Source organism: Rhineura floridana, chromosome 4 (assembly GCF_030035675.1).
Source record: "Rhineura floridana isolate rRhiFlo1 chromosome 4, rRhiFlo1.hap2, whole genome shotgun sequence".
Taxonomy (NCBI): Eukaryota; Metazoa; Chordata; class Lepidosauria; order Squamata; family Rhineuridae; genus Rhineura; species Rhineura floridana.
Window position 1 is genome coordinate 156,176,055 of NC_084483.1, and position 22,239 is coordinate 156,198,293.

Consider the following 22,239-nt stretch of genomic DNA (forward strand, 5'->3'; position numbering starts at 1 on the left):
CTCCCATTTCTGTGAGGCCATTTGTGCCCCACAAAAGGGAGAACATTCTTGGCAACTTGTGTGTGTTTATGAGGGGGGCAAATTTATTAATTTTCAGGGGGTACAGAGGCTTCACTTTCGTAAGGTGGGAGACAGAGGGTTTCTCACTTTTTCTACGAAGCCTTGTCACTCTTTCAACTGGCAGCTGCACCGCAATCAGCAGCCTAGTAGCGTTCCTCATTTACCACAGAATGGCCTAAAGGGACAATGCTGGGGCATAGTTGGGGGGGGAGAGAGATGATTGTTCCCACTACTCTGTAGCTGTCTCTTCAAGGTCCCTAAGTGTTTTGCCCCACACCTTTCCCCCAGTTTCCTACAATGGCAGATACATGAGTGAGAATTTGACAGAAAACTGAGGAAGAAATTTTCTAAAACCGGCCTGCATAAGAGGATCTTGTATCCTGCCTCCACTCAAATTTAAGGCACATTCCTCTAGGTTTACCAACAAATTGCAACTCTGTGTGTGTGCACTTTATTTTTATACAAAAATTTGGCTGCTTTGTTTTTAAAGAAAATATCAGTGCTACTGAAATTCTGGAGAATTTATAGAGTTAAACAAATTGTGCCCATTCTAAAAATCATTGAACAAATATTGTAAACACATACCATATGGGATTTTAATGATCTGTTGAACTGGAGTAAATAAAGTCTAAAAAATGTTATGCATTCCTAGGGATACACCTTCAATCTTACTATGATCAGAAACATGCATGTTTCCAGTGGCAATGAGAATATGAATTTTATTTCCTTGCTAGATGAAAATCATCCATGTATGGGAAGGTAGGCTTCTGAGGATATAGTATATCCTCAGGAACAAAAATTAAATTCCCCCTAACAATCCACTTAGGCCCAGAAGATAATCCAACCATATGTTTTTTTTACAAGATTTTTATGTTGGGGTGTGTGTGTACATTCTAGAATACCTGTTGCTAAGTTGGGATTTAAAACCAGCTGAAATATCTTTGTTCAGAATGATTTCATTTCAATGGCTAATAATAAAACAGTACCCTGATATTCAACTATGACATTTTATTATGGCCTTGAATATCTAACTGATGTTCAACAAGTGCCTTCTGCACCATTAGCAATATTATAAAGTGCTTTTTAATTAAAGATACTTTATCTGTACTGAGAAAGCAAAGGAAGATATTCTATATTGTAAGTTCTGTGGACCCATCATGAAAATGTGTAGGATAGATTCTCCTGTTCTTTATTTCAAGGAGCATGAACACTAGACAGTTTCAACAAAAGTAAAATTGGTTTGCTATCAATAATGAAGATCGCCTGAATTATGGCTAAGGCTGCTTCAAGATGCCAACAAAAATATTTTGATACAAATGAAACAGGTATCTGACATTAATAGATACTCTTAAATTCATGCTTAAATGGGATTTTGCTTTATTTTAAGATCCTTTTTAACCAGTTTCAGTATCGCTGTGATTTTCCCCTTGTAATTATACTGTTATCCTTATGAACTATGGCTGAAGAAAATCAACTGAATTGAGCAGCCCTTCTCCTCTCAGTCTGGAATGCCTCTGCAGACAATCCCTTCTTCCCCTGTGGGTAGAACACCACCACACCTTGGCTTAAGTCTCCATTCATTAAAAGGCACAAACAACTTTTCAATTTAAGACTGTACCTACAGCCAACAGATATTTCTATCAAACTTTAAAAAGCAGTAACAGGATTACAGGTCCTCTGTGAACATGGCCGGTTTTTGATGAATTTCAACAGATTATGAGAACTCTCAGAGAAAAAAGTCCAAAAGGGGTCTGGGTTTTTTCTCTCTCTTTAGACTTTGACATTTGTATTTGTACACCGCCCCATCGCCGAAGCCCTCCTGCTAACACAAGATCAGCACAGGACATGTCTTCTTTCTATTATTTGGGCTGATTGCAGGTGTTGCCACCACTCACCATGTGCTCAGAGGCACGTCACCAAATTCTTCCAAGCTACACAGCATGTGGATTGGACTGTGAAAGACCAACCCAAATTGTGTTTGCATTTTGACAAATTTGTAGGGCAGTCCAATATCTCAGAGAGGAGGTCAGGACTCCTGCTCCCCTGGTGCATTCACTAGAGCTGCCCAATTTCCCTGCTTTTTGAAGTTTGATAGAAATATATGTGGGCTATAGGTACATTATTAAAACGCAAGGTTTTTTGCCTGTTAGTGACTTTCTCTGCTTTTTAACCCGGGAGGTAAGAAATGGGATCCTGTGCAAATTTGTTGAGAATGGATTGATCATTTGCATGCTTATGGAGTTCAGTGGGATTTACTCCCCTGCAATCATGCTTAGGATAGGTGAAACTGACTGGGAGGGAAGGAAGGGAGGGAGGGCTGGAGTGGGCAGGGGAGGAAGAAGAAGGAAGAGGGGAGGGGAGGAGAAAGGGAGAGGAGAGGGGAAGGAGAAGGAGAGGAAAGGTAGGTCTGATCATTTGCATGCTTATTGAGTTGCATACTCCTATGCAATCATGGTTAGGATAGGTAAAACTGACCGAGGGGGAAGGAGCAGATTGGAGGGGGGCAAAGGAAGGGGGAGGGGAGGGCAGTTTCAATCATTTGCATGCTTATAGAGTTCAATAGTATTTACTCCTGTGCAATCATGCTTAAGATAGGTAAAACTGACCATGGGGAGGAGGAAGGGGGGGGAGGGGGAAGGAGATTGGAAGGGGATGGAGATGGGGAGGGAAGGGCAAAGGAAGGGTGAGGGAAGGGGCAAGAGGGAGGGGATAGGAGGGAGGAGGATGGGTTTGATCATTTGCATACTTTTTCAGTTCAATTGGATTAATTTCTGTGTGATCATATTTGAAAATGGAAATGGACTGCCTTCAAGTCGATCCCAACTTATGGTGACCCTATGAATAGGGTTTTCATGATAAATGGTATTCAGTGGTGGTTTTACCATTGCCTTCCTCTTGAGGCTGAGAGGCAGTGACTGGGCCAAGGTCACCCAGTGAGCTTCATGGCTGTATGGGGATTCAAACCCTGGTCTCCCAGGTTGTAGTCCAATGCTGACCTGGGGGAGGGGCAGGGAGGGTAAGAGGAGGGGGAGGGGAGGAGATTGCATGGGTGGGCACTAGGCAAAGGGGAAGCCTCTTTCCTTTCCAAAAGGAAAACATTGTGAACAGTATCATTGCTTTTTAGCGTTTCCCCAACTTTTTATTTTACAGCAGGCACATGTAGCCTTCCACCCAAATTTAAACCAAAGCTGTCCCTGGCCACATCCACACCAGACTGTTATTTCACTTTGGACAGTCACGGCTTCTCTCAAAGAATCCTGGGAAGTGCAGTTAGTGAACGCTACTGACAGTTGCTAGGAGATGCCTTGTTCCCCTCACAGACCTTCAATCAAGAGTGGCTGACTGTTAAACCAGACTGGCCACTGGAGCTCTTTCAGTGGAACAGGAGTCTCCTCTCAGCACATTTCACAAACTACACTTCCCAGGATTCTTTGGGGGAAGCCATGACTGTCTCAAGTGAAATCAAAGGCTGGTGTGGGTGTGGCCCCCTGATTAGGCAAGCCAAGCAGCTGTGAGTCTGGCTTTTAGAACACTGACAGTTGGTACTTACTGAGCATGCCTGACACTATCATTGAGTTCAAGCCAAAATTTCTTAAATTAAAAATCAGCCAGGCATTCTTTTTTTTTACTTTTAAACTGCAGAAGATGGTCTGATTTTTAATGAATTTCAACAAATTATGAGAACTCTGACAGAAAAAAGTCCGAAGGGGCTCTGGGTTTCCCCCCTCTCTTTTTAGACTTTGAACTCTCTATTCTCTCTGACTGTTTTGTGTATAGCTATGAAAATTTAGAGGGTTGTTAAGAAAGTGTTTCTGAGTTCAGGACTGTAAGTTTTGTAAGGTTTTGTTTTGAAATGAGCTTATGGGACGCATCAGAATGGCATGGGGGGTATTTTCAATTTAACATTGCGGAATGTGAAAAATCCACGCTGGCTATAGTATACAGCCACTCTTGTGGCTGTATAATCTCCAGTTTGAAACACAAAAGACTGTCTTCACCATCATATTACACTCACCAATAAAAAGGCTTTGAAATTAATAAAATAAATTTGAATAATGAGAAAAACATAATTTTCTAGATTAGATTCTCTGTAGAAACAACAGTAACACAGGAAAGAAGCAAAGTAAGAACACCAACAAAAATACAAAAATGTAATTCTCCATTTTGGGAGATGCAGTCATAATTGCAGGTGTTGCCACCACTCACCATATGCTCAAAGACACATGTCAGGCTATCCCAGTCCAGAAACAGCTGCAGGTGTCTTACCAGCTGAAGCTGGTAAAAGGCACTCCTGGCCACGGAGGTCTCCTGAGCCTCTAGCGACAAAGATGGATCCAGGAGCACCCCCTGACTATGGACCTGCTCTTTCAGAGAGAGTATGACCCCATCCAAAGCAGGCAACTGATGAAGTGTCTGGGTTGGGTGTGGCCACTTGATTAGCCAAGCTGTGAGTCTGGCTTTTAGAACACTGACAGTTGGTTCTTACTGAGCATGCCTGAGCTATCATAGACTCAAATGTTAATTTTCTTAAGTTAATTAAAAATCAACCATGCATTTTTTAACCTTTAAATTGCAGAAGATAAAGGTTAGCATATGGGGCAAGGTCAATAATAGGATTACAGGTACTCTGTGAATACAGCTGAGTTTTACCTAATTTCAACAAATTATGAGAGCACTGACAGAAAAAAGTCCAACAGGGGTCTGGATTTCTTTCCTCTTGTTTTATACTTTGAACTCTGGATTCTCTGAGTGTTTTGTGTATCACCATGAAAACGTAGAGGGTTGTTAAGCAAGCGTTTGAGTTCAGGACTATATGTTTTGTAAGATTTTGTTTTTAAATGTGCTTATGGGAAGCATCAGAATGGCATGGAGGTTATTTTCAATTTAACATGGCGGAATGTGAAAAATCCATGCTGGCTATAGTATATAGCTACTCTCGCGGCTGTATAATACTTGTCCACATCAACTTGACTATTCACATCAACTCAGAGCTTCTTGCTTTGAGGCAACCTTCTTCAACCTAGTGCCCTCCAATGTTTTGGACTTTTAGAGGGCTTATGGGATTTGTAGCCCAAAACATCTGGATGGCACTAAATTGCTGGAACTTGAATGTAAGGGATTCGGGTCCTCATTTTCTGTTCTCTGCAGGAGTTTTTTTTATTGTGAGCTTCTTGGGGTGTTCCTTGCCATTCTTGTCCTCATCACAGCTTCTTTAGATGGAACTCTTTCCTGCTGTCTTTCTCAAGCTACCTCCCTTAATTTTTCCCTTTTAAAAAAGCCTTTCTGAAACCACCAGTACTGTACGCTATGCACTGCCAGTTAACTCTGTAACCTTTTTTACTGTTCCTTTATAAAGCTCTTTCCTTGGCTTTTAATTTTATTATTTATTTATTTATTATTTGATTTATATCCCGCCCTTCTCTCAGCAGGACGAAGCGCTAAAAACACATTAAAACAGCATAAAAACGGTCCTTAAAACACATTAAAACAAAACAACGTTAAAAACATTTTTTAAAAAAGCTTTAAAAACATCTTTTTAAAAAGGGTTTACCCCGGTTTGTCTTGTGTAATGTATATTGGAAGCCTCATTGTATCATATTGCCTGTACTGAACAAAATAAAATAAAACAAACCAATAATTACAGTAGCAGTCACACAAACAATGAGTAATCAGAGGTTTAAGTCATGACTATGCATCTCTATATGCTGGGCTGCAATGAAAAGGGAGTCCTGATTGTGAAACAGAGCATAGAGACAGTCCTAAAATAGCCCTGAGTTCTCCATCTGACACCACCTGGTAATCACTATGCAGGATATAATGAAGAAAACCCTAAAAACATTACAGTGAGAGTAACAGCAAGGCTCCAGCTGTACCTTTTCGACGGACAATAAATTCAAATTTGGCTGGGACCAATGTGTCCAAGCTGATGTTAATGGCATCCAGGCCCGCCTCCTTCAACCGGGGCAACAATCTGGCTAAATTGATACCATTAGTCGTGACGGCAATGGTTTGCAGCCCTTCTAGTTTGCGCATCTGAGCTGGGAAAACATAATAGCAAAAGATAACATTAACTAAAAATAACTAAAAAGTACTCAATCCTAGAGAAAATTCATTAATAGGTTATGGGTCATAAGTCAAAACAGCACAGGGAAGGGGTAAACAAATTGACAAATGGTTGAATCACACACATTTATTTATTTGATTTATATCCCGCCCTTTCTCCCAGTAGGAGCCCAGGGTGGCGATTTAAAGTAGTATTTGCATAAATCAAGATCTTCAGGCATTGATTCTTACTAAAGATCAGACTGAAACAATTATTCTAAAGTCAGTTTCTGTACCCTAGCCTTCCTGGAAGGACAACAACAATTTACTGCTTTCATCCTGCATTTCACCCATGATTTTGGATGGCACACAGAAAACTCTTTATTCCAAGTCAGATTATTGATCCATGTAAGTGAGTATTCTCTCCCCTGACCAGCTGCAGCTCTCTATAATCCCAGACACCCTGCCAACTGATGCCTTTTAACTAGAGATACTAGGGACTTAACCTGGGACCTTCTGCATGCAAAGCATGTGCTCTACCACTGAGACCACATCAGCCAAGGACCACTTCAGATGTGATATCTCCATAGACATATCTCTGGAGGGAAAAGCACACATATGGTAATGTACAAAGTGCAGCATAGTGTTTTACTGGTTCAAGCTACACCAACTGGACAACAACAGCACCACAGAAAGTGGACTGCACTCGACATTGTACACATTTTTTTCTAGATGGAGGTTATTCTATTAAGGATTAATGCACCATGTAAAGTAAAACAAGGGGAAAATGTAGTGTGTGTATAAGTTGTAGTTCCTTCGATGCAGTTTTTCTAGGAAGCAAACCTTGTGGGAGATCCATTCCCACATACTAAGGTATAACCTAACCATCATACATTGCCTGGGATATGTATACTAACTTTCAGAAATGTCTGAAAATGAGAAAAGAAACCCCATAATATACATAAGAGCAGGACAAAACTGAAGGAAATAATCCTACGCTGCTCAGGAGGGCTGTTGTTTCTGGCTATCATGCTTTTGTGTACAGCAAAGCAGCTAAAGATCTGTCTGAATTCTCAAGGAACTCTGGGTTGCACACTGCTCTACATCAAGCTTTGTGAACTAGAGGACCTCATGAACACTGCATAACAAAACTATATGAGGAGCATACCTATGATGTCAACTACATCAGGCCGGATGAGAGGCTCTCCCCCAGTCAGTCGGATCTTGTCCACACCTTCCTTCACAAAGAGCCTGGCCAGAGTGATGATCTCCTCAGGGCTCAGCAATTCAGATTTGGGGGTAAGCTGAACTCCCTCCTCTGGCATGCAGTACTGACCTGAAACATGCAGCAAATAAACAAAATGTGAAAAAGACAGACAGATGTTAATTGTTGTTAAACAAAAAGAATAAAATAGAACTTGAAGAAAGATGTTCTGTGAAGTAATTCCTCACAGGAGATCCCTAGCCCAAAGAGGAAAGTTCCCTTGAAGTATTCTCTGCAGCAGTTGAAAGAGAAATGAGTGGGAAGGCAGGAGCCGGGCCCCTTAATGCATGCGAACTGAGGGTGGGGCACTCACCAGACCTGTAGCCGAGCTCTAGAAGTTTCCCAAAAAAGGATCTGCACAGGCCCAGAAACCGCATGTGTGACTGCAGAGGGTCTGTGAAAAAGAACTCAGGCAGCCATGCCTTTCCCACATAATTTTGTTGGAAAATAAATCCAAATACCTAATTTATTCAGGAGAGAAGCCTACTTTGCCCGCAGATGGAGCAATATAATGTTTTGGTCTATGTAGTTTTCTTACATAATTTTCATTTCTGTCTTTTAAAACAGTTAAAAATTATGTCACCCTGAACTGACATGGAGTTGTTTCCTGTCCTTTATAGAGGACATATGCATCATAAAATGCAATTCAAAAGCAGGACATTATCTTGCTTTCTCTCTCAATTTAACATCTCCCCTTCCCCACCACACCATTACATGTTTCAATAGTGTTGTGGCTACCAATGAAAAAAACACTTCCACGTAACAGCATATCATATACAGCAGAGGTAAGGAACCTCAGGCCTGGGGCCAAATGAAGCCTTCTAGGTCTGTCTATTTGGTTGTTGCGACTCTCCATGGGCCACTTCTAATTTCACACCATCCACAGGCCTGCAGCGTAACTTCAATTGCTTTTGTCTGGCTGGAATGTGTCCTTGAATTATGATAATACCTCTTGCTTGGATGGATGGATGGATAGATGGATGGGTGTGTGGGTGGGTGGGTGGATGGATGAGCGTGTACGTGTGGAACTTTTTGCATGGCTGTAATGTAGCCTACACAAATGGAAGAGTCAGATCCATTGTTTTGCCTGCTTCTGTATCTGGCCTCAACTATCACTGGAATGTGGCTCTCTGGCTGAAAAAAGTTTCCCCATGTACATAACATACAGCCATGTCATATGCAACATGATGTCTGTGTACTTGAAATATAAAATTACGGAGATGAGGCTTTCTGCTTTACAGCAGATGGTCTATAGATATGGGTTTCACAACCAGGAATTGCAGCACTGGCATGGGAACTTTACATATGACCCAGCTGCCCAGTGTGATTTGCATTTACATATATTAATTGCTGCATAATAGAGTCAACCACACTAAATTAATTTTTGGATAATAGCCATGTTGCTATAGTAATGTATGAATCAAGCCTCAGAAGAGTCACAATATGTTAAAGATGTGCTCAGTAAAAGAACCTCATAAAGGCATAGCTTTGGACTTTAGAAATATGAGGTTGTAGTCAACTACGTCCTACTTAGAGCAGACCCATTGAAATTAATGAACCTAAAAGTCAGTCATGTCTATTAACTTCAATAGGTCTACTCTTGAGTAGGACTGAGATCATTAGATACCACCCATGATCGTATTATAGAGCTGTGGAACCTGCAGCCCACCAGATATTGCTAAACTACAACCCCAATTGTCCCTGACCACTGACCACACTGGCTGGATCTGCTGGGGGTTTGAATCCAACAATATCTGGAGGGCCACAGGTTCCCCATCCCTGTTCTATTCAAAGTTCAGAGACTTACATCTGAGGTTGCATTTCTCAGTCAAGGAGATCCTCAAGTAGTTATGTTGGCGACCAAACCCGTCAGTCAGGAACGCAGAGAAAGGGGCAGCATGTTCAGTTAGAAATCCTTTTCTTCTTGTAATCTCCTGAATTACAAATCAAATTCACTTCACCTTTTAAGTTTAGACAAACTCAGTAAAACAACAACTTAATTATGCAGACTCTTGGAGGGTGGGAAGAACTAAATGAAATCAGATAATTTTCATTTCCAGACTGCCTAATGCAACTGCATTTTAGGAGTCAGGCCATTGTACTGTATTCACTAATAGGCAAAAAACCATGCGGTTTAAGAACGTACCTATAGCCAAAAGATATTTCTGTCGAACTTTAAAAAGCAGGGAAATTGGGCAGCTATAGTGAATGCACCAGGGGAGCAGGAGACCTGACCTCCTCTCTGAGATACTGGACTGCCCTACAAAGTTGTAAAAATGCAAACACAATTTGGGTTGGTCTTTCACAGCCCAATCCACTTGCTGTGTAGCTTGGAAGAATTTGGTAACATGCGCCTCTGAGCATATGGTGAGTGGTGGCAACACATCCCATCTCCAAAGATGGAGAATTATAGTTTTGTATGTTTCTTGGTGTTCTTCTTACTTTGCTTCTTTCCTGTGTTACTAATGTTTCTACAGAGAATCTACACTAGAAAATTTTATTTTTCTCATTTTTCATCCTAGAAATCTGTGTCAAATTTATTTTTATTAATTTCAAAGCCTTTTTATTGGTCAGTGTTATATGATGGTGAAGACAGCCTTTTGTGTTTCAAATTGGAGGTTATGTTCTATTTCTATTTTGGGTGCATTAACAGTTGAATCTGAAACTGCAGTGTGATGTAAAATCAGAATGATTACAATATGTTGCTACTTCAGCCATGACTCTAGCTGTTGGAAAAAAGAGGATGCATGTTTTCAGTCTGCTATGTTTAAACCATTTCATTTAAGGCAAGGTGGGCACGGTCAATTAAAAACATAGAGCACACCTAGAATTTTGCTAGAATATATTTCACCTCCCACCGGTTTATCTTATGCAAATTGAGACACTCCTGGTGTCCACTAGAGATTATTCTGCAGAATAGTCAGTGCCATTATTCCACAAATATGTTTGGAGTTGTTTTAGTGTAAATTTTGCAAAGTGTTGCTGTATACATATTCACAGAAATAGAAACAAAAGAAAATGATTTCCTATATGAAACTTCACTAAAATTGCAAAGTAAATCAGACATATTCAAAGTGACCATCTGAACTATATCAACTGTCTAAATAATGTTGCTTCCTCCCTGCTAAAACAAGATCAGCACAGCATATGTATTCTTTCTATTATTTGGGTTGATTGCAGGTGTTGCCACCACTCACCATATGCTCAGAGGCACGTTACCAAATTCTTCCAAGCTACACAGCTAGTGGATTGGACTGTGAAAGACCAACCCAAATTGTGTTTGCATTTTGACAAATTTGTAGGGCAGTACAGTAGAGCCCCACTCATATGGCGGGTTACGTTCTGGACCCCTGCTGTAAAGTGAAAACCGCTGTAAAGCGGAACTCATTGAATACAATGGCGCGTGACGCCCCAAAACTGCCATAAAAGCTGAACAAGCACCGTATGAGTGGCTTTAGTTTGAGACCGCTGTATTAGCGAATCACTGTAAAGCGAAGCACCATAAAGCGGGGCCCTACTGTACAATATCTCAGAGAGGAGGTCAGGTCTCCTGCTCCCTTGGTGCATTCACTAGAGCTGCCCAATTTCCCTGCTTTTTAAAGTTTGATAGAAACATCTGTGGGCTATAGGTACGTTCTTAAACCGCAAGGTTTTTTTTGCCTGTTAGTGATTTCCCCTCCTTTTTAATCCAGGAAATAAGAAATGGGATCCTGTGCAAGTCTGCTGAGAATGGATTGATCATTTGCATGCTTATTGAGTTCAGTGGGATTTACTCCCCTGCAATCATGCCTAGGATAGGTGAAACTGACCACAGGGGATGGGGAGGGTTGAGAGGAGGAAAGGCAGAGGGGAGAAAGGGGATGGGAGCAGGCAGGAGGGGGAGGAGAGGAGAAGGACAGGTCTGATCATTTGCATGTTTGAGTTCAGTGGGATTTACTTCTGTGCAATCATGTTTGGAAATGGACTGCGTTCAAGTCGATCCCAACTTATGGCGACCCTATGGAAAGGGTTTTCATGGTAAACATTTTACCATGAGGTGGTTTTACCCTTGCCTTCCTCCAAGGCTGGGAGGCAGTGACTGGCCCAAGGTCACCCAGTGAGCTTTATGGCTGTGTGTGGATTAGAACCCTGGTCTCCCAGGTTATAGTCCAACGCTGGCCTGGGGAGGGGCAGGGAGGGTAGTAGGAGGGGGAGGGGAGATTGGGTGGGTGGACACTAGGCAGAGAGGAAGTCCCTTACCTTTCCAAAAGGAAAGCATTGTGAACAGTATCATTGCTTTTCAGCATTTTCCCCAACTTTTTATTCTACAGCAGGCACATGTAGCCTCCCACCCAAATTTAAACCAAAGCCGTCCCTCGCCACATCCACACTAGGCCTTTATTTCACTTTGGACAGTCATGGCTTCTCTCAAAGAATCCTGGGAAGTGTAGTTAGTAAAGGGTGCTGAGAGTTGCTAGGCGACTCCCTGTTCCCTTCACAGACCTTCAGTCAGAGTGGTGGACTGTTAAACCACTCTGGCCACTGGAGCCAGAATAAGTCTCTTCTCAGCACCCTTCACAAACTACACTTCCCAGGATTCTTTGGGGGAAGCCATGACTGTCTCAAGTGAAATCAAAGGCTGGTGTGGGTGTGGCCCCGATTAGGCAAGCCAAGCAGCTGCGAGTCTGGCTTTTAGAACACTGACAGTTGGTTCTTACTGAGCATGCCTGACACTATCATTGGGTTCAAGCCAAAATTTCTTAAATTAATTAAAAATCAGCCATGCATTTTTTTTAACTTCTAAAGTGCAGAAGATGAAGGTCAGAGTATGGGGCAAGGTTAGTAATAGGATTATTGGTACTCTGTCAACATGGCTGATTTTTAATGAATTTCATCAGATTATGAGAACTGACAGAAAAAAGTCCAAAAGGGTTTTCAGGTTTTTTTCTCTTTTTAGACGTTCAACTCTCTATTCTCTCTGACTGTTTTGTGTATCGCCATGAAAATTTAGAGGGTTGTTAAGCAAGCGTTTCTGAGTTCAGGACTATAAGTTTTGTAAGGTTTTGTTTTGAAATGAAGTTATGGGAAGCATCAGAATGGCATGGGGGTATTTTCAATTTAACATTGCGGAATGAGAAAAATCCACGCTGGCTGTAGTATACAGCCAGTCTTGTGGCTGTACAATACACTGAAGTCTTAAGATAAACAAGTGCAATTGATGACAAAGGAAACTAGCACAATGCATTACTAATTAGAGATTTTTAGCAAGTGTTTCTTGCTTTGAAAGGAACAATACATACTCTCGCTCTTTTCAAAATGACAGCGCTTAACCAACAGTATTAATATCTTGAACATGCTTGCACTTGAAATAGCAAATTATATTCAAGGCACAAACTGTCCCAGCAACCAACTAAGAGACAATGAAAGAGCTGCAATCCTGTGCACACATATCTATGGGTAAGCCTCATTGAACATAGCTGGGTGTGGGGCAAAAATACCACCCTAATGAGAACTGTGTGTGCTCAGTGGCCACCTGACTTACTTGATAGTTGGGGCAAGGATGGACAGAAATCCCGGGGGAGGGGAGAGACACAGACAGAGGTAACAAAATGGAGTATTTTGGTGGAAGTCATAGTTGCCTAATTGGAACGCTTAACATGACCACTCAAGTTAGGTTCCACTTGCTATACCTGGTATCAGTCAGCACCATTAGCCACTCCAGAGTTTAGACTTTAAATAAATACTTTAAATGTTTTAGATTATCTTGATGAAGGCAAAAGAAATTCAGAAATAAAATCCTCTATGCTCTTCAGAGCAAGGAACAGTCATCTTCTGTTCAAAGGGCATATGTATTCAGAAAGGAAACACTTCAGGAAACACTTCAGCATTTAGAGCATGAAAAGCAGGAGGGGATATTAACTAATGAATGTGGCTATTTCTATTTACTGACAGCTGTTAGGTTTATTACAGCATGCTTAGGAAAGCAATAAAAAATCCCAAATTCAACTTTATATAATTTCCTACTGGATTACTGGACAATCATCTTTACATTTTACTAGCAAAGACTACAGCAAACAAACATTTTTCCAAAGAAGTGTAACAGCACAAGATAAGCTTTTTAAAAAGGGGCCAACAAGTGGAAGAATGGATAAGATATAGTTCTAACTGAAACCCTTTCGCTAGAGATGCTGGGATTGAACAGGTAATCTTTAGACAGAGCACATGCCTTCCATGCAAGAGTGGTCTCTTACGCATTGCTAAAAAGAGGAAATGCATTGCTTTAAAAAAAGGGGGGGCAAAAGAGGACACAGAAACATACATATGGTAATTTGTATGTCCAGATACAAATTTAGAAATAGTATTTAAATAGAAATACCACACATGCCACTATAGTAGGTAAGACCACAACCAGGTGACCTGTGTGCCTGCTCAGTCTGCTGGTCAGGTGCCAACTGTTGATGGACAACTTCAAGGCTCTTGCTCTCCCTTCCTATGCTTCTTTATCTTTAGAGTGGACTTGGACTAGGATTGCCCTTCAAATAGAGAACTGAACACGTGGCCACCCTAGCTTCATCATCAAGTCATCCCTCCATGGTAAGATTAACTCAGTAGTCACTCTAGAAAACAATCACGGAAAGAGCTTCCACCAGTTCAGACACTGTTGCGCTGCAGCCAACTCAGAAGGGACAGGAAGGGGGGAGGCATGAGTTTCAGGCACCTCCGCAGCCAGAAGAAGCAGAGTTGGGGATTGTTGTGTCTGAGCAGGATCGTGCGGGAGGGGGGCAGCCTGCTCTCCAGCCAGTTCCCATGAGTAACGCCCTTTCCGAGGAGCCGAGCGCACCGCCCCCAGTTGATGCAGAGGACTTGTGGGGGGAAGCTTCAGAGTCAGTGCCAGCTCCTCCTTTACCAAGCAGTTCCCAGGAGGATTCCAGTGTGGCACCGCCCCCTGACCTCAAGCCCGTTGCTCGGGAGCAGGTGTCTTCAGATGAGCTGCTGGATGCGCGTCCCCTGTCTCCTTGTTCCCATCGCCGCGAGAAACGGACAGGGCAAAGACAGGAATTACGAAGGAGTCAGAGATTACGTTCGAAAACATTTCCTATATAAGCCTGCCGCTCCCAGTGGGGGGTCGTTGAGTCAACTTCCTTCACACGCTGCAGAGCATGTCTAGAGTATAGTTAGGGACTCTAGTGAGTTAGCGTAGGGTTTCCTATGAAGTGCAATGCCTTTGATGTATCCATTACTCTAATAAAACGAGATTTACTTGCACACACACTCCAGCCTCATTCTTTTGGCTCTGGATGGGACAGACACTCACTATCCAAATTTAATTAGTATTATTTATGTGTGTGTTTATTTGAATTTCTATATATAAACCTATTTCCAAATATATACTTGTGCATCTGATTTTTTAAAAAAAGCTATACTCATTATACATATTAGAAAGGCCCAATGCTACAGAAATATAACAGCAGAGATAGAATATAAATATATGGATGTCCTTACAATTATTAAATTGTATTAGCATGTAATCTATGACCTTTCCTTCTATCCCAAGTTCTCTTTTGATATACTGCACAACATAATAGCTAGTCTTCCAATTTTTTGTGGACATAATCCTTCATAGTATTAAAAAGAAAATATTATTTTATTTTAAATATTTATACCCTGCCTATAGTGTCCTAGGCTGCTAACAATACAACCCCCCCAAATAAAACAATTAAAATAGCAGCAAAAACTGACAAATAGCCCGATTGTTCATGTTTTAAAGTTGTAAAGAAAAGCAGATAAAATATTAATAAAACAATAGAAGAACACTTCACCAGAAGTGTCTCAAATTTTAAAATAAAATACTCTTCCAGGCCAAAAGACTTGCTAAACCGAAAATGTCTTTATTTACGGCACTGATAAAAATACTGAGGATTACAAGGCCCAGGTGGGAGTCCTGCAGCTTCCCCTGCTCCATATGTTCCCCCAGCTGGAATCACTGAGAACAGTCTGAATCACTGGTGAGTTCACTTGATGGCATTTTCATCTAACCCCCATTTAACCTGTTTGCTAACCAATATATCTAGGGGGAATTTATCAAATGCTGCTGAAACCAAGCTAAATTATGTTCACAACATTCCCGCAATCCACTAAGCTAGTAACCCAATCAAAAAATTAGTCTGATAGAATTTATTCTTGACAAGTAAATGCTGGCTTCTACTAATCATTGCATTGTTATCAAGATGCTGACAAACTGATTTTTTTATAATGTGTTCAGATGACTTCCCGAGTATCAAAACTGGTATCAGATCGACTGGTTTCCAATTTTCCAGCTCCACCTCCCCCCCCTTTTGAAGATTGGAGCAACTTCTCCATCTTTCAAGTCCAACATCATCATACTCATTCTCTAAGATTTCTCAAAAATAATAGACAGAAGTTCTGAGAGTATACCGCCATGTTCCTTTAGTTTTCCAGGATGCAATTCTCCTGGCCTGAAAACATGAACTGATTTATTTCACCATCCTTACTGATCAGCAAATCTACTATTTCCTTCCTCTTCCTTTGGGCATACCTAAAATATACCTTTTTGTTGTTATTACCTGGCCAGCCTCGGTTTCTTCTGAGTCTTTAGCTTCCTGGCATTGTCCCTAAAAGTCTGGGCTACTACTCTGTACTTATCCTTGCTATCCTGTCTCATTTCTTATACTTTTTTATTTTTAGCTCGTCACTAAGCTTTTTGTGCAGCCACCTTGGCTTTTTTAGTTATCTCCCATTAGTCTCTTTCATTGGAATAGTTTGTAGTTGTGCCTTTAGTAACTACTTCTTCAAGAACACCCACACATCTTGAGCTCCTTTCTCCATTATTACTTCTAGCCAAGGAGCCAACTTATCATCGACTCTTTTAGTAATTTTTTTACTATTTATTAAAATTTATAAATTTATATCCCGCCCTTCCGCCCAATAGGGGTGGCAAACAAAAACACTCTAAAACATCTTAAAAATAGGCTTTAAAATATATTAAAACAAAACATCTTTTTAAAAAAACCTTTAAAAAACATCTTAAAAAGCAATTCCAGCACAGACTCAGACTGGGATAAGGTCTCTACTTAAAAAGATTGTTGAAAGAGGAAGGCCTTCAGTAGGCGCCAAAAAGATAAAAGAGATGGTGCCTGTCTGTCTAACATTTAAGGGGAGGGATTTCCAAAATGTCACTGCCATAATGCTCAAGGTCCATTTCCTATGTTGTGCAGAAAAGACCTACTGATAAGATGGTATTTGCAGGAGGCCCTCACCTGCAGAGTGTAGTTATCAACTTGTTATATAAGGGGTAACACAATATTTCAGGTATCCTGATCCCAAGCTGTATAGGACTTTGCACACCAAAACTAGAACCTTTAACTTGGCCTGGTAGCTAATGGGCAGCCAGTGCAATCCTTTCAGCAGCAGGGTGACATGTTGGCGATGCCCTGCCCCAGTGAGCAGTCGCACCGCTGCATTTTGCACTAGCTGCAGCTTCCAGAGCAACCTCAAGGGCAGGCCCACATACAGCACATTACAGTAATCCTGCCTGAAGATTACCAGTGTATGGACAATAGTGGTCAGGCAATCCCGGTCCAGAAACAGTCACAGCTGTCTTACCAACTGAAGCTGGTAAAAGGCACTCCTAACCACTGAGGTCACCTGGGCCTTTAGCAACAAAGATGGATCCAGGAGCACCCCCAGACTATGGACCTGCTCTTTCAGAGGGAATACGACTCCATCCAAAGCAGGCAACTGACCAATTATCTGGACTCAGGCACCACTAACCCACAGAGTTTCTGTCTTGTTAGGATTCAGACTCAATTTATTGGCTGTCATCCAGCCCACCACTGACTTCAGGCAACGGTCCAGGGCTTGCACGGCTTCTCCCGATTCAGATGTTAGAGAGAAAGAGAGCTGGGTATCGTCAGCCTAATGCTGACACCTTGCCCCAAATCTCCTGATGAGCACTGCCAAGGGCTTCATATAGATATTAAACAGCATTGGGGACAAGATGGTATCCTGCTGCACCCCCCCACAGCACAACCGACAGGGGGCCGAAAGACCATCACTCAATGCTATTCTCTTGATGACCCTGAAGATAGGATCAGAACCACTATAACACAGTGCCTCCGATACCCATCTCACCACACTCAGGAGGATACCACAGTCAATGGTATCAAAAGCTGCTGAATGATCAGGTAAGAATAACAAGGCCATACTCCCCCTGTCCTTCGCCTGATAAAGGTCATCCATCAAGGTCCAAAATGAACTCCAAGTTACATGCTTGATTATTCTCACCTTTAGTTCTCATAAGATCACAAATTTGAGCATTACACAGCCCCCCCTCAAATCCCACTACTTTCATTTTATTAGGCAACTTTTCCACATTGGTGAAGATCAAGTTAAAGGATAGCAGATCCCCTTGTTCCTTCCTTCACCATCTGAAGAGGAAGTAGTCAGCGAAGCATGTTGAAAAATGTTTAGTGGAGTTTGTCTCCCTACTAATTCTTGCTGCCACGGAACATCTGTAAGTTGTATCAGGATGGCATCATTCACATTCTTTCCTTTGTTCAGTGGTCTGTAGAAGACTCCAACCACAATGTTGTTTTTATTTATGTCTTCATTTATTTCATTATATCAGTTGCTCTTTACAGGACCACCCTGTTCATTCTCTTGAATTTCTGTTCAGCTGTACACATTCCTCCTTTTGGGAGGAAGGGTGGGATATAAATTTAATAAATAAATAAACATAAAATGCTACTCTTCCCTTTCTTTTCCATCTATGCTTTGGTAGAAGTTCTGTTATTCAGCTACTACATTCCAAATGATGCGAGTCATACCACCAAGTCTCAGTTAGACCTGTAAGTCGTATTTCTCTTCCTCTACTAGGAGTTCAAGCTCATGTCATTTATTCCCCACAATCTGCACATTAGTGTTGAAAACAGGCAACAATGTCCATAGTAGTTCAAGGTCAGGCCTGGAGTCAACACGGCTTGGGACCACAATACCTGATGGAACGCCTCTCCCGATACAAACCCACCCGTACACTACGTTCAAGATCAAAGGCCCTCCTCTGGGTGCCTACTCCAAGGGAAGCTTGGAGGGTGGCAACAAGGGAGAGGGCCTTCTCAATGGTGGCCCCCAAATTATGGAATGATCTCCCTGACGAGGTACACCTGGCGCCAACACTGTTATCTTTTCGGCACCAGGTCAAGACTTTCCTCTTCTCCCAGGCATTTTAGCATGTGTTTTATACTGTTTAAATTTTTTTATTGTGTTTTAATTGTTTTTATAAGATCTGTTTTAAATTGTATTTGTTTTAATGTTTTTAGTTACTGTAAACTGCCCAGAGAGCTTCGGTTATGGGGCGGTATACAAGTATAATAAAATAAATAAAATAAATAAATAAACAAGCAATCAATAGACAGGTCAGATACAAAGCTGCTATATAGACATTATTCCAGCAACTCTTCCAGTCTATCACTGGGGGTTTAATGCTAGAGCTGCTGGAACCACATCCCAAACCTCAGCTGACTCCCATCAATTTCCTGCAGTCAGTACTTTACTCCCAAGGAGTACTTTACTCTCAAGGAGTCTGGGCCTTCAATCAGATGGGCTGGGTCTCCTGTTGGCATTTTCATTTCATTTCATTTTATTAAATTTATATACCGCCCATAGCCGAAGCTCCCTGGGCGGTTCACAACAATCAGCATAAAAGACAATGAAACACATATTTAAAACAGTTTCTTAAAAGCTTAAAATTTAAATTTAAAAACAAACATTTTTAGACATACTAAAATGCCTGGGAAAAGAGGAAAGTTTTAACCTGGCCCCGAAAAGATAGTAATGTCAGCGCCAGGCATACCTCGTCAGGAAGACTGTTCCATAATTCGGGGGCCACCACTGAGAAGGCCCTCTTTCTTGTCGCCACCCTCCGAGTCTCCCTCTGAGTAGGCACCCAGAGGAGGGCCTTCGATGCTGAGCGTAGCGTACGGGTAGGTTCATATCGGGAAAGGCGTTCCATCAGGTATCGTGGTCCCGCGCTGTATAAGGCTTTAGAGGTTAAAACCAGCACCTTGACCTGGGCCTGGAAACATATAGGCAGCTAATGCAAGCGGGCCAGAATCGGTGTTATATGTTCGGACCGCCTGGTCCCCGTTATCAATCTGGCCGCTGCATTTTGCACGAGCTGCAGTTTCCGAACCGTCTTCAAAGGCAGCCCCACGTAGAGCGCATTGCAGTAATCTAGTTTAGAGGTTACCAGAGCATGGACAACTGAAGCGAGGTCATCCCTATCCAGATAGGGGCAAAGTTAGGCCACCAAACGAAGTTGGTAAAAGGCACTCCGTGCCACCGAGGCTACTTGATCCTCAAGTGACAGTGAAGGTTCTAAAAGAACTCCCAAACTACGAACCTGCTCCTTCAGGGGGAGTGTAACCCCATCCAGAACAGGTTGAACATTCCACCATTTGAGGAAACACCTTACCCTTGGGACCCATTAAGCATTGTCAGAGGCTGAACATGCCTCGGATGCAGATGGCTTGTCCTGGGCCTCATAATAGGACTGACTCCTTACCCTCAGAAGCTATGGCTGGGTCCAAGATGAGAGCCTTCTGGTCTTCCTCTGATGAGGACTCCCCTGGCTTAGACCTGACAATCAGAAACCCTCAATCACCTGCAAACCATTCCTAAGTTTAAACCAGCCGCAGTTGGTGGGGCAGCACTGTATACTTGGCTTCTGGATACCGAGTGTCACTGCCACTTACTGGGAAGGAGAGGGCAAGGCATGGGAAGATGGGTGTGGCAGTGTTATGGCAGTAGGAGCACCAGATTGGCTCTGCCGCATCCGCACCTTGCTCTCTCAGTAAGCAGCAGTGATGCTTAGTGTCCGGAAGCCAGGTATGCAGTATTACTTTTCTTTAGAATATCTATGGTCACTGCTTTTTTGTGATGAAACTAGGGTTGCCAGGCTCAGGGCCTGAGAATAATTTTAGATTTCAGAAAATAAGAGTGCTTGATGGATGTGAATTTAATACCTATCACTGAAAAACAGAAATAACTATAGACAGTGCTTTTTTGGTTAAAAAAATGAGATGCTGGTACTCATACCTTGATAACAGTGCTGTGAGTGCCAGCCAAAAAAGGTTGCTATGGGCAGTAAAAAGAAAAGTGGTATTCTGTACTGATGAGTTCCATTGAGGGTTGCCAGGCTCGGGGCCTGAGAATGAAATTCACATCCATCAAGCACTCTTATTTTCTGAAATCTAAAATTCTTGTCCTCAAATTATCAGTTCTAACCACAGTTCAGGGCTGTTAGTTTAGCTGGTTTGGAGTGATTGTATATATGTTCCCATGGATACATCATCATGTTATTGATTATACAATTTGGAAAACAATGCCAAAGGTCTGCATGAATGGTCTGTGTGACCTATTGAAAGATTTATTATGTTTCTTGTGTCATTGCTTTTTAGAAGGAAATAAGATTACACCAGAACTATTAGTACAAAACTACAATGATGAAACTGAGGTCATCATACTTTGGACACATTGTGAGAAGACATGATTCACTAGAAAATACAATAATGCTGGGGAAAACAGCAGGGAGTAGAAAAAGAGGAAGGCCAAACAAGCAATGGATTGATTCCACAAAGAAAGCCACAGACCTGAACTTACAAGATCTGAACAGGGTGGTTCATGACAGATGCTCTTGGAGGTTGCCGATTCATAGGGTTCCCATAAGTTGTAATCGACTTGAAGGCATATAACAAAAAAAGTTGTGGCACAAGGAAAGTGGCAAACCAGACCTTAATAACACAGAGCTATTTCTCAGAGCATCTGGTTAATTTAATTTTGAAACAAAAACAAAGGACAACTCTGTATATCTACTTTTTATTGTATAGGTGATATCACCAATAAAACTCTGACTGTTCCAGAGGCAGCCTTGATAGTGACAGAATGTCTAATGAATACTATACAATAATTGACTAAAGCACAAGCTATTATACTTTGATTTTGCTGGACAGCGTATAAATGACAGAGTGTCATTCTATTAACAGTTTGCTTCTACCTCCTTATGTTGTCCCAGCAGAATTGCCTGGCAGGTAGCTATCAACGTGAGAAACAGAACAATTTTTTTTATTATTTCTCTTAACTCCTATGCCTGATGAAGCATCTTGCTTTGAGAATTTGTTGTCTAATCCATTCTGTTTCTGAGTAATATAAACATAAAGGAATATGTTCTTCCTTGTTGTTCTCTCCCATTGTCTGTCACCTTCAACTCCTCCTGAAACTTGAGAGTCGTGCGTGCAAAAGCTTAAGGTGATATACAGGAATCCTGAAACACTAGCTTCAAAAACTGCAAGCAAGATCATGAAAAAAAGTGAACTGGCTATTCTAAAGGAGATTATCTAGAGACTCTGAAGGTTCCCATGGATATACTATTTCAGTTTTAAGCTCTGGTGGTTCTTCACTGACTGTATGACAGCTGTCAGCTTGCCAGATTCAGTTAACCTAGTAAATCTTATCAACTCAAGAACCAACAGATATAATCTTTATTCTTGATTTCACTCTACAAATATTATGATCATTTTACAGGCATCCATTCAAGAGTACCACAAAAACACCTGGACAGAACCTCAAGGTGTCATGGGGGAAAGTTAAATCAATATGGCATGAATTTATATTGCAGGATGGTAGACTTCGACATTAAGATAAAATGGACCATAGGAATTGATGGTTTTGAAATAGTTTGAACTACCTCTTTTGTGCCTAGGCACAGATCCAAGGGTTCTTCACTTGCCCATAAGCCTAAGGCAGTCTAGAGTCCTTGTATGAAGCAACCACACTCGCCTAGACTTGTGCTACGCCTCAGTAAATCTAATACAGAA

The 22,239-nt window shown here is 41.7% G+C and overlaps 1 protein-coding gene across 2 annotated transcripts in view; it reads right to left on the minus strand.

The window, feature by feature from the left end:
• The window catches only part of MOCS1 (molybdenum cofactor synthesis 1), a 59,456-nt gene that overhangs the window by 24,160 nt on the left and 13,057 nt on the right, over positions 1 to 22,239 (minus strand). For both annotated transcript variants that reach the window (XM_061624921.1, XM_061624922.1), the window contains exons 2-4: positions 9,174 to 9,300; positions 7,271 to 7,438; positions 5,934 to 6,098 (exon numbers count right to left, since the gene is read on the minus strand). In XM_061624921.1, coding sequence (XP_061480905.1) covers positions 5,934 to 6,098; positions 7,271 to 7,438; positions 9,174 to 9,300 — 460 coding nt within the window. The remainder of the gene's footprint in view (positions 1 to 5,933; positions 6,099 to 7,270; positions 7,439 to 9,173; positions 9,301 to 22,239) is intronic.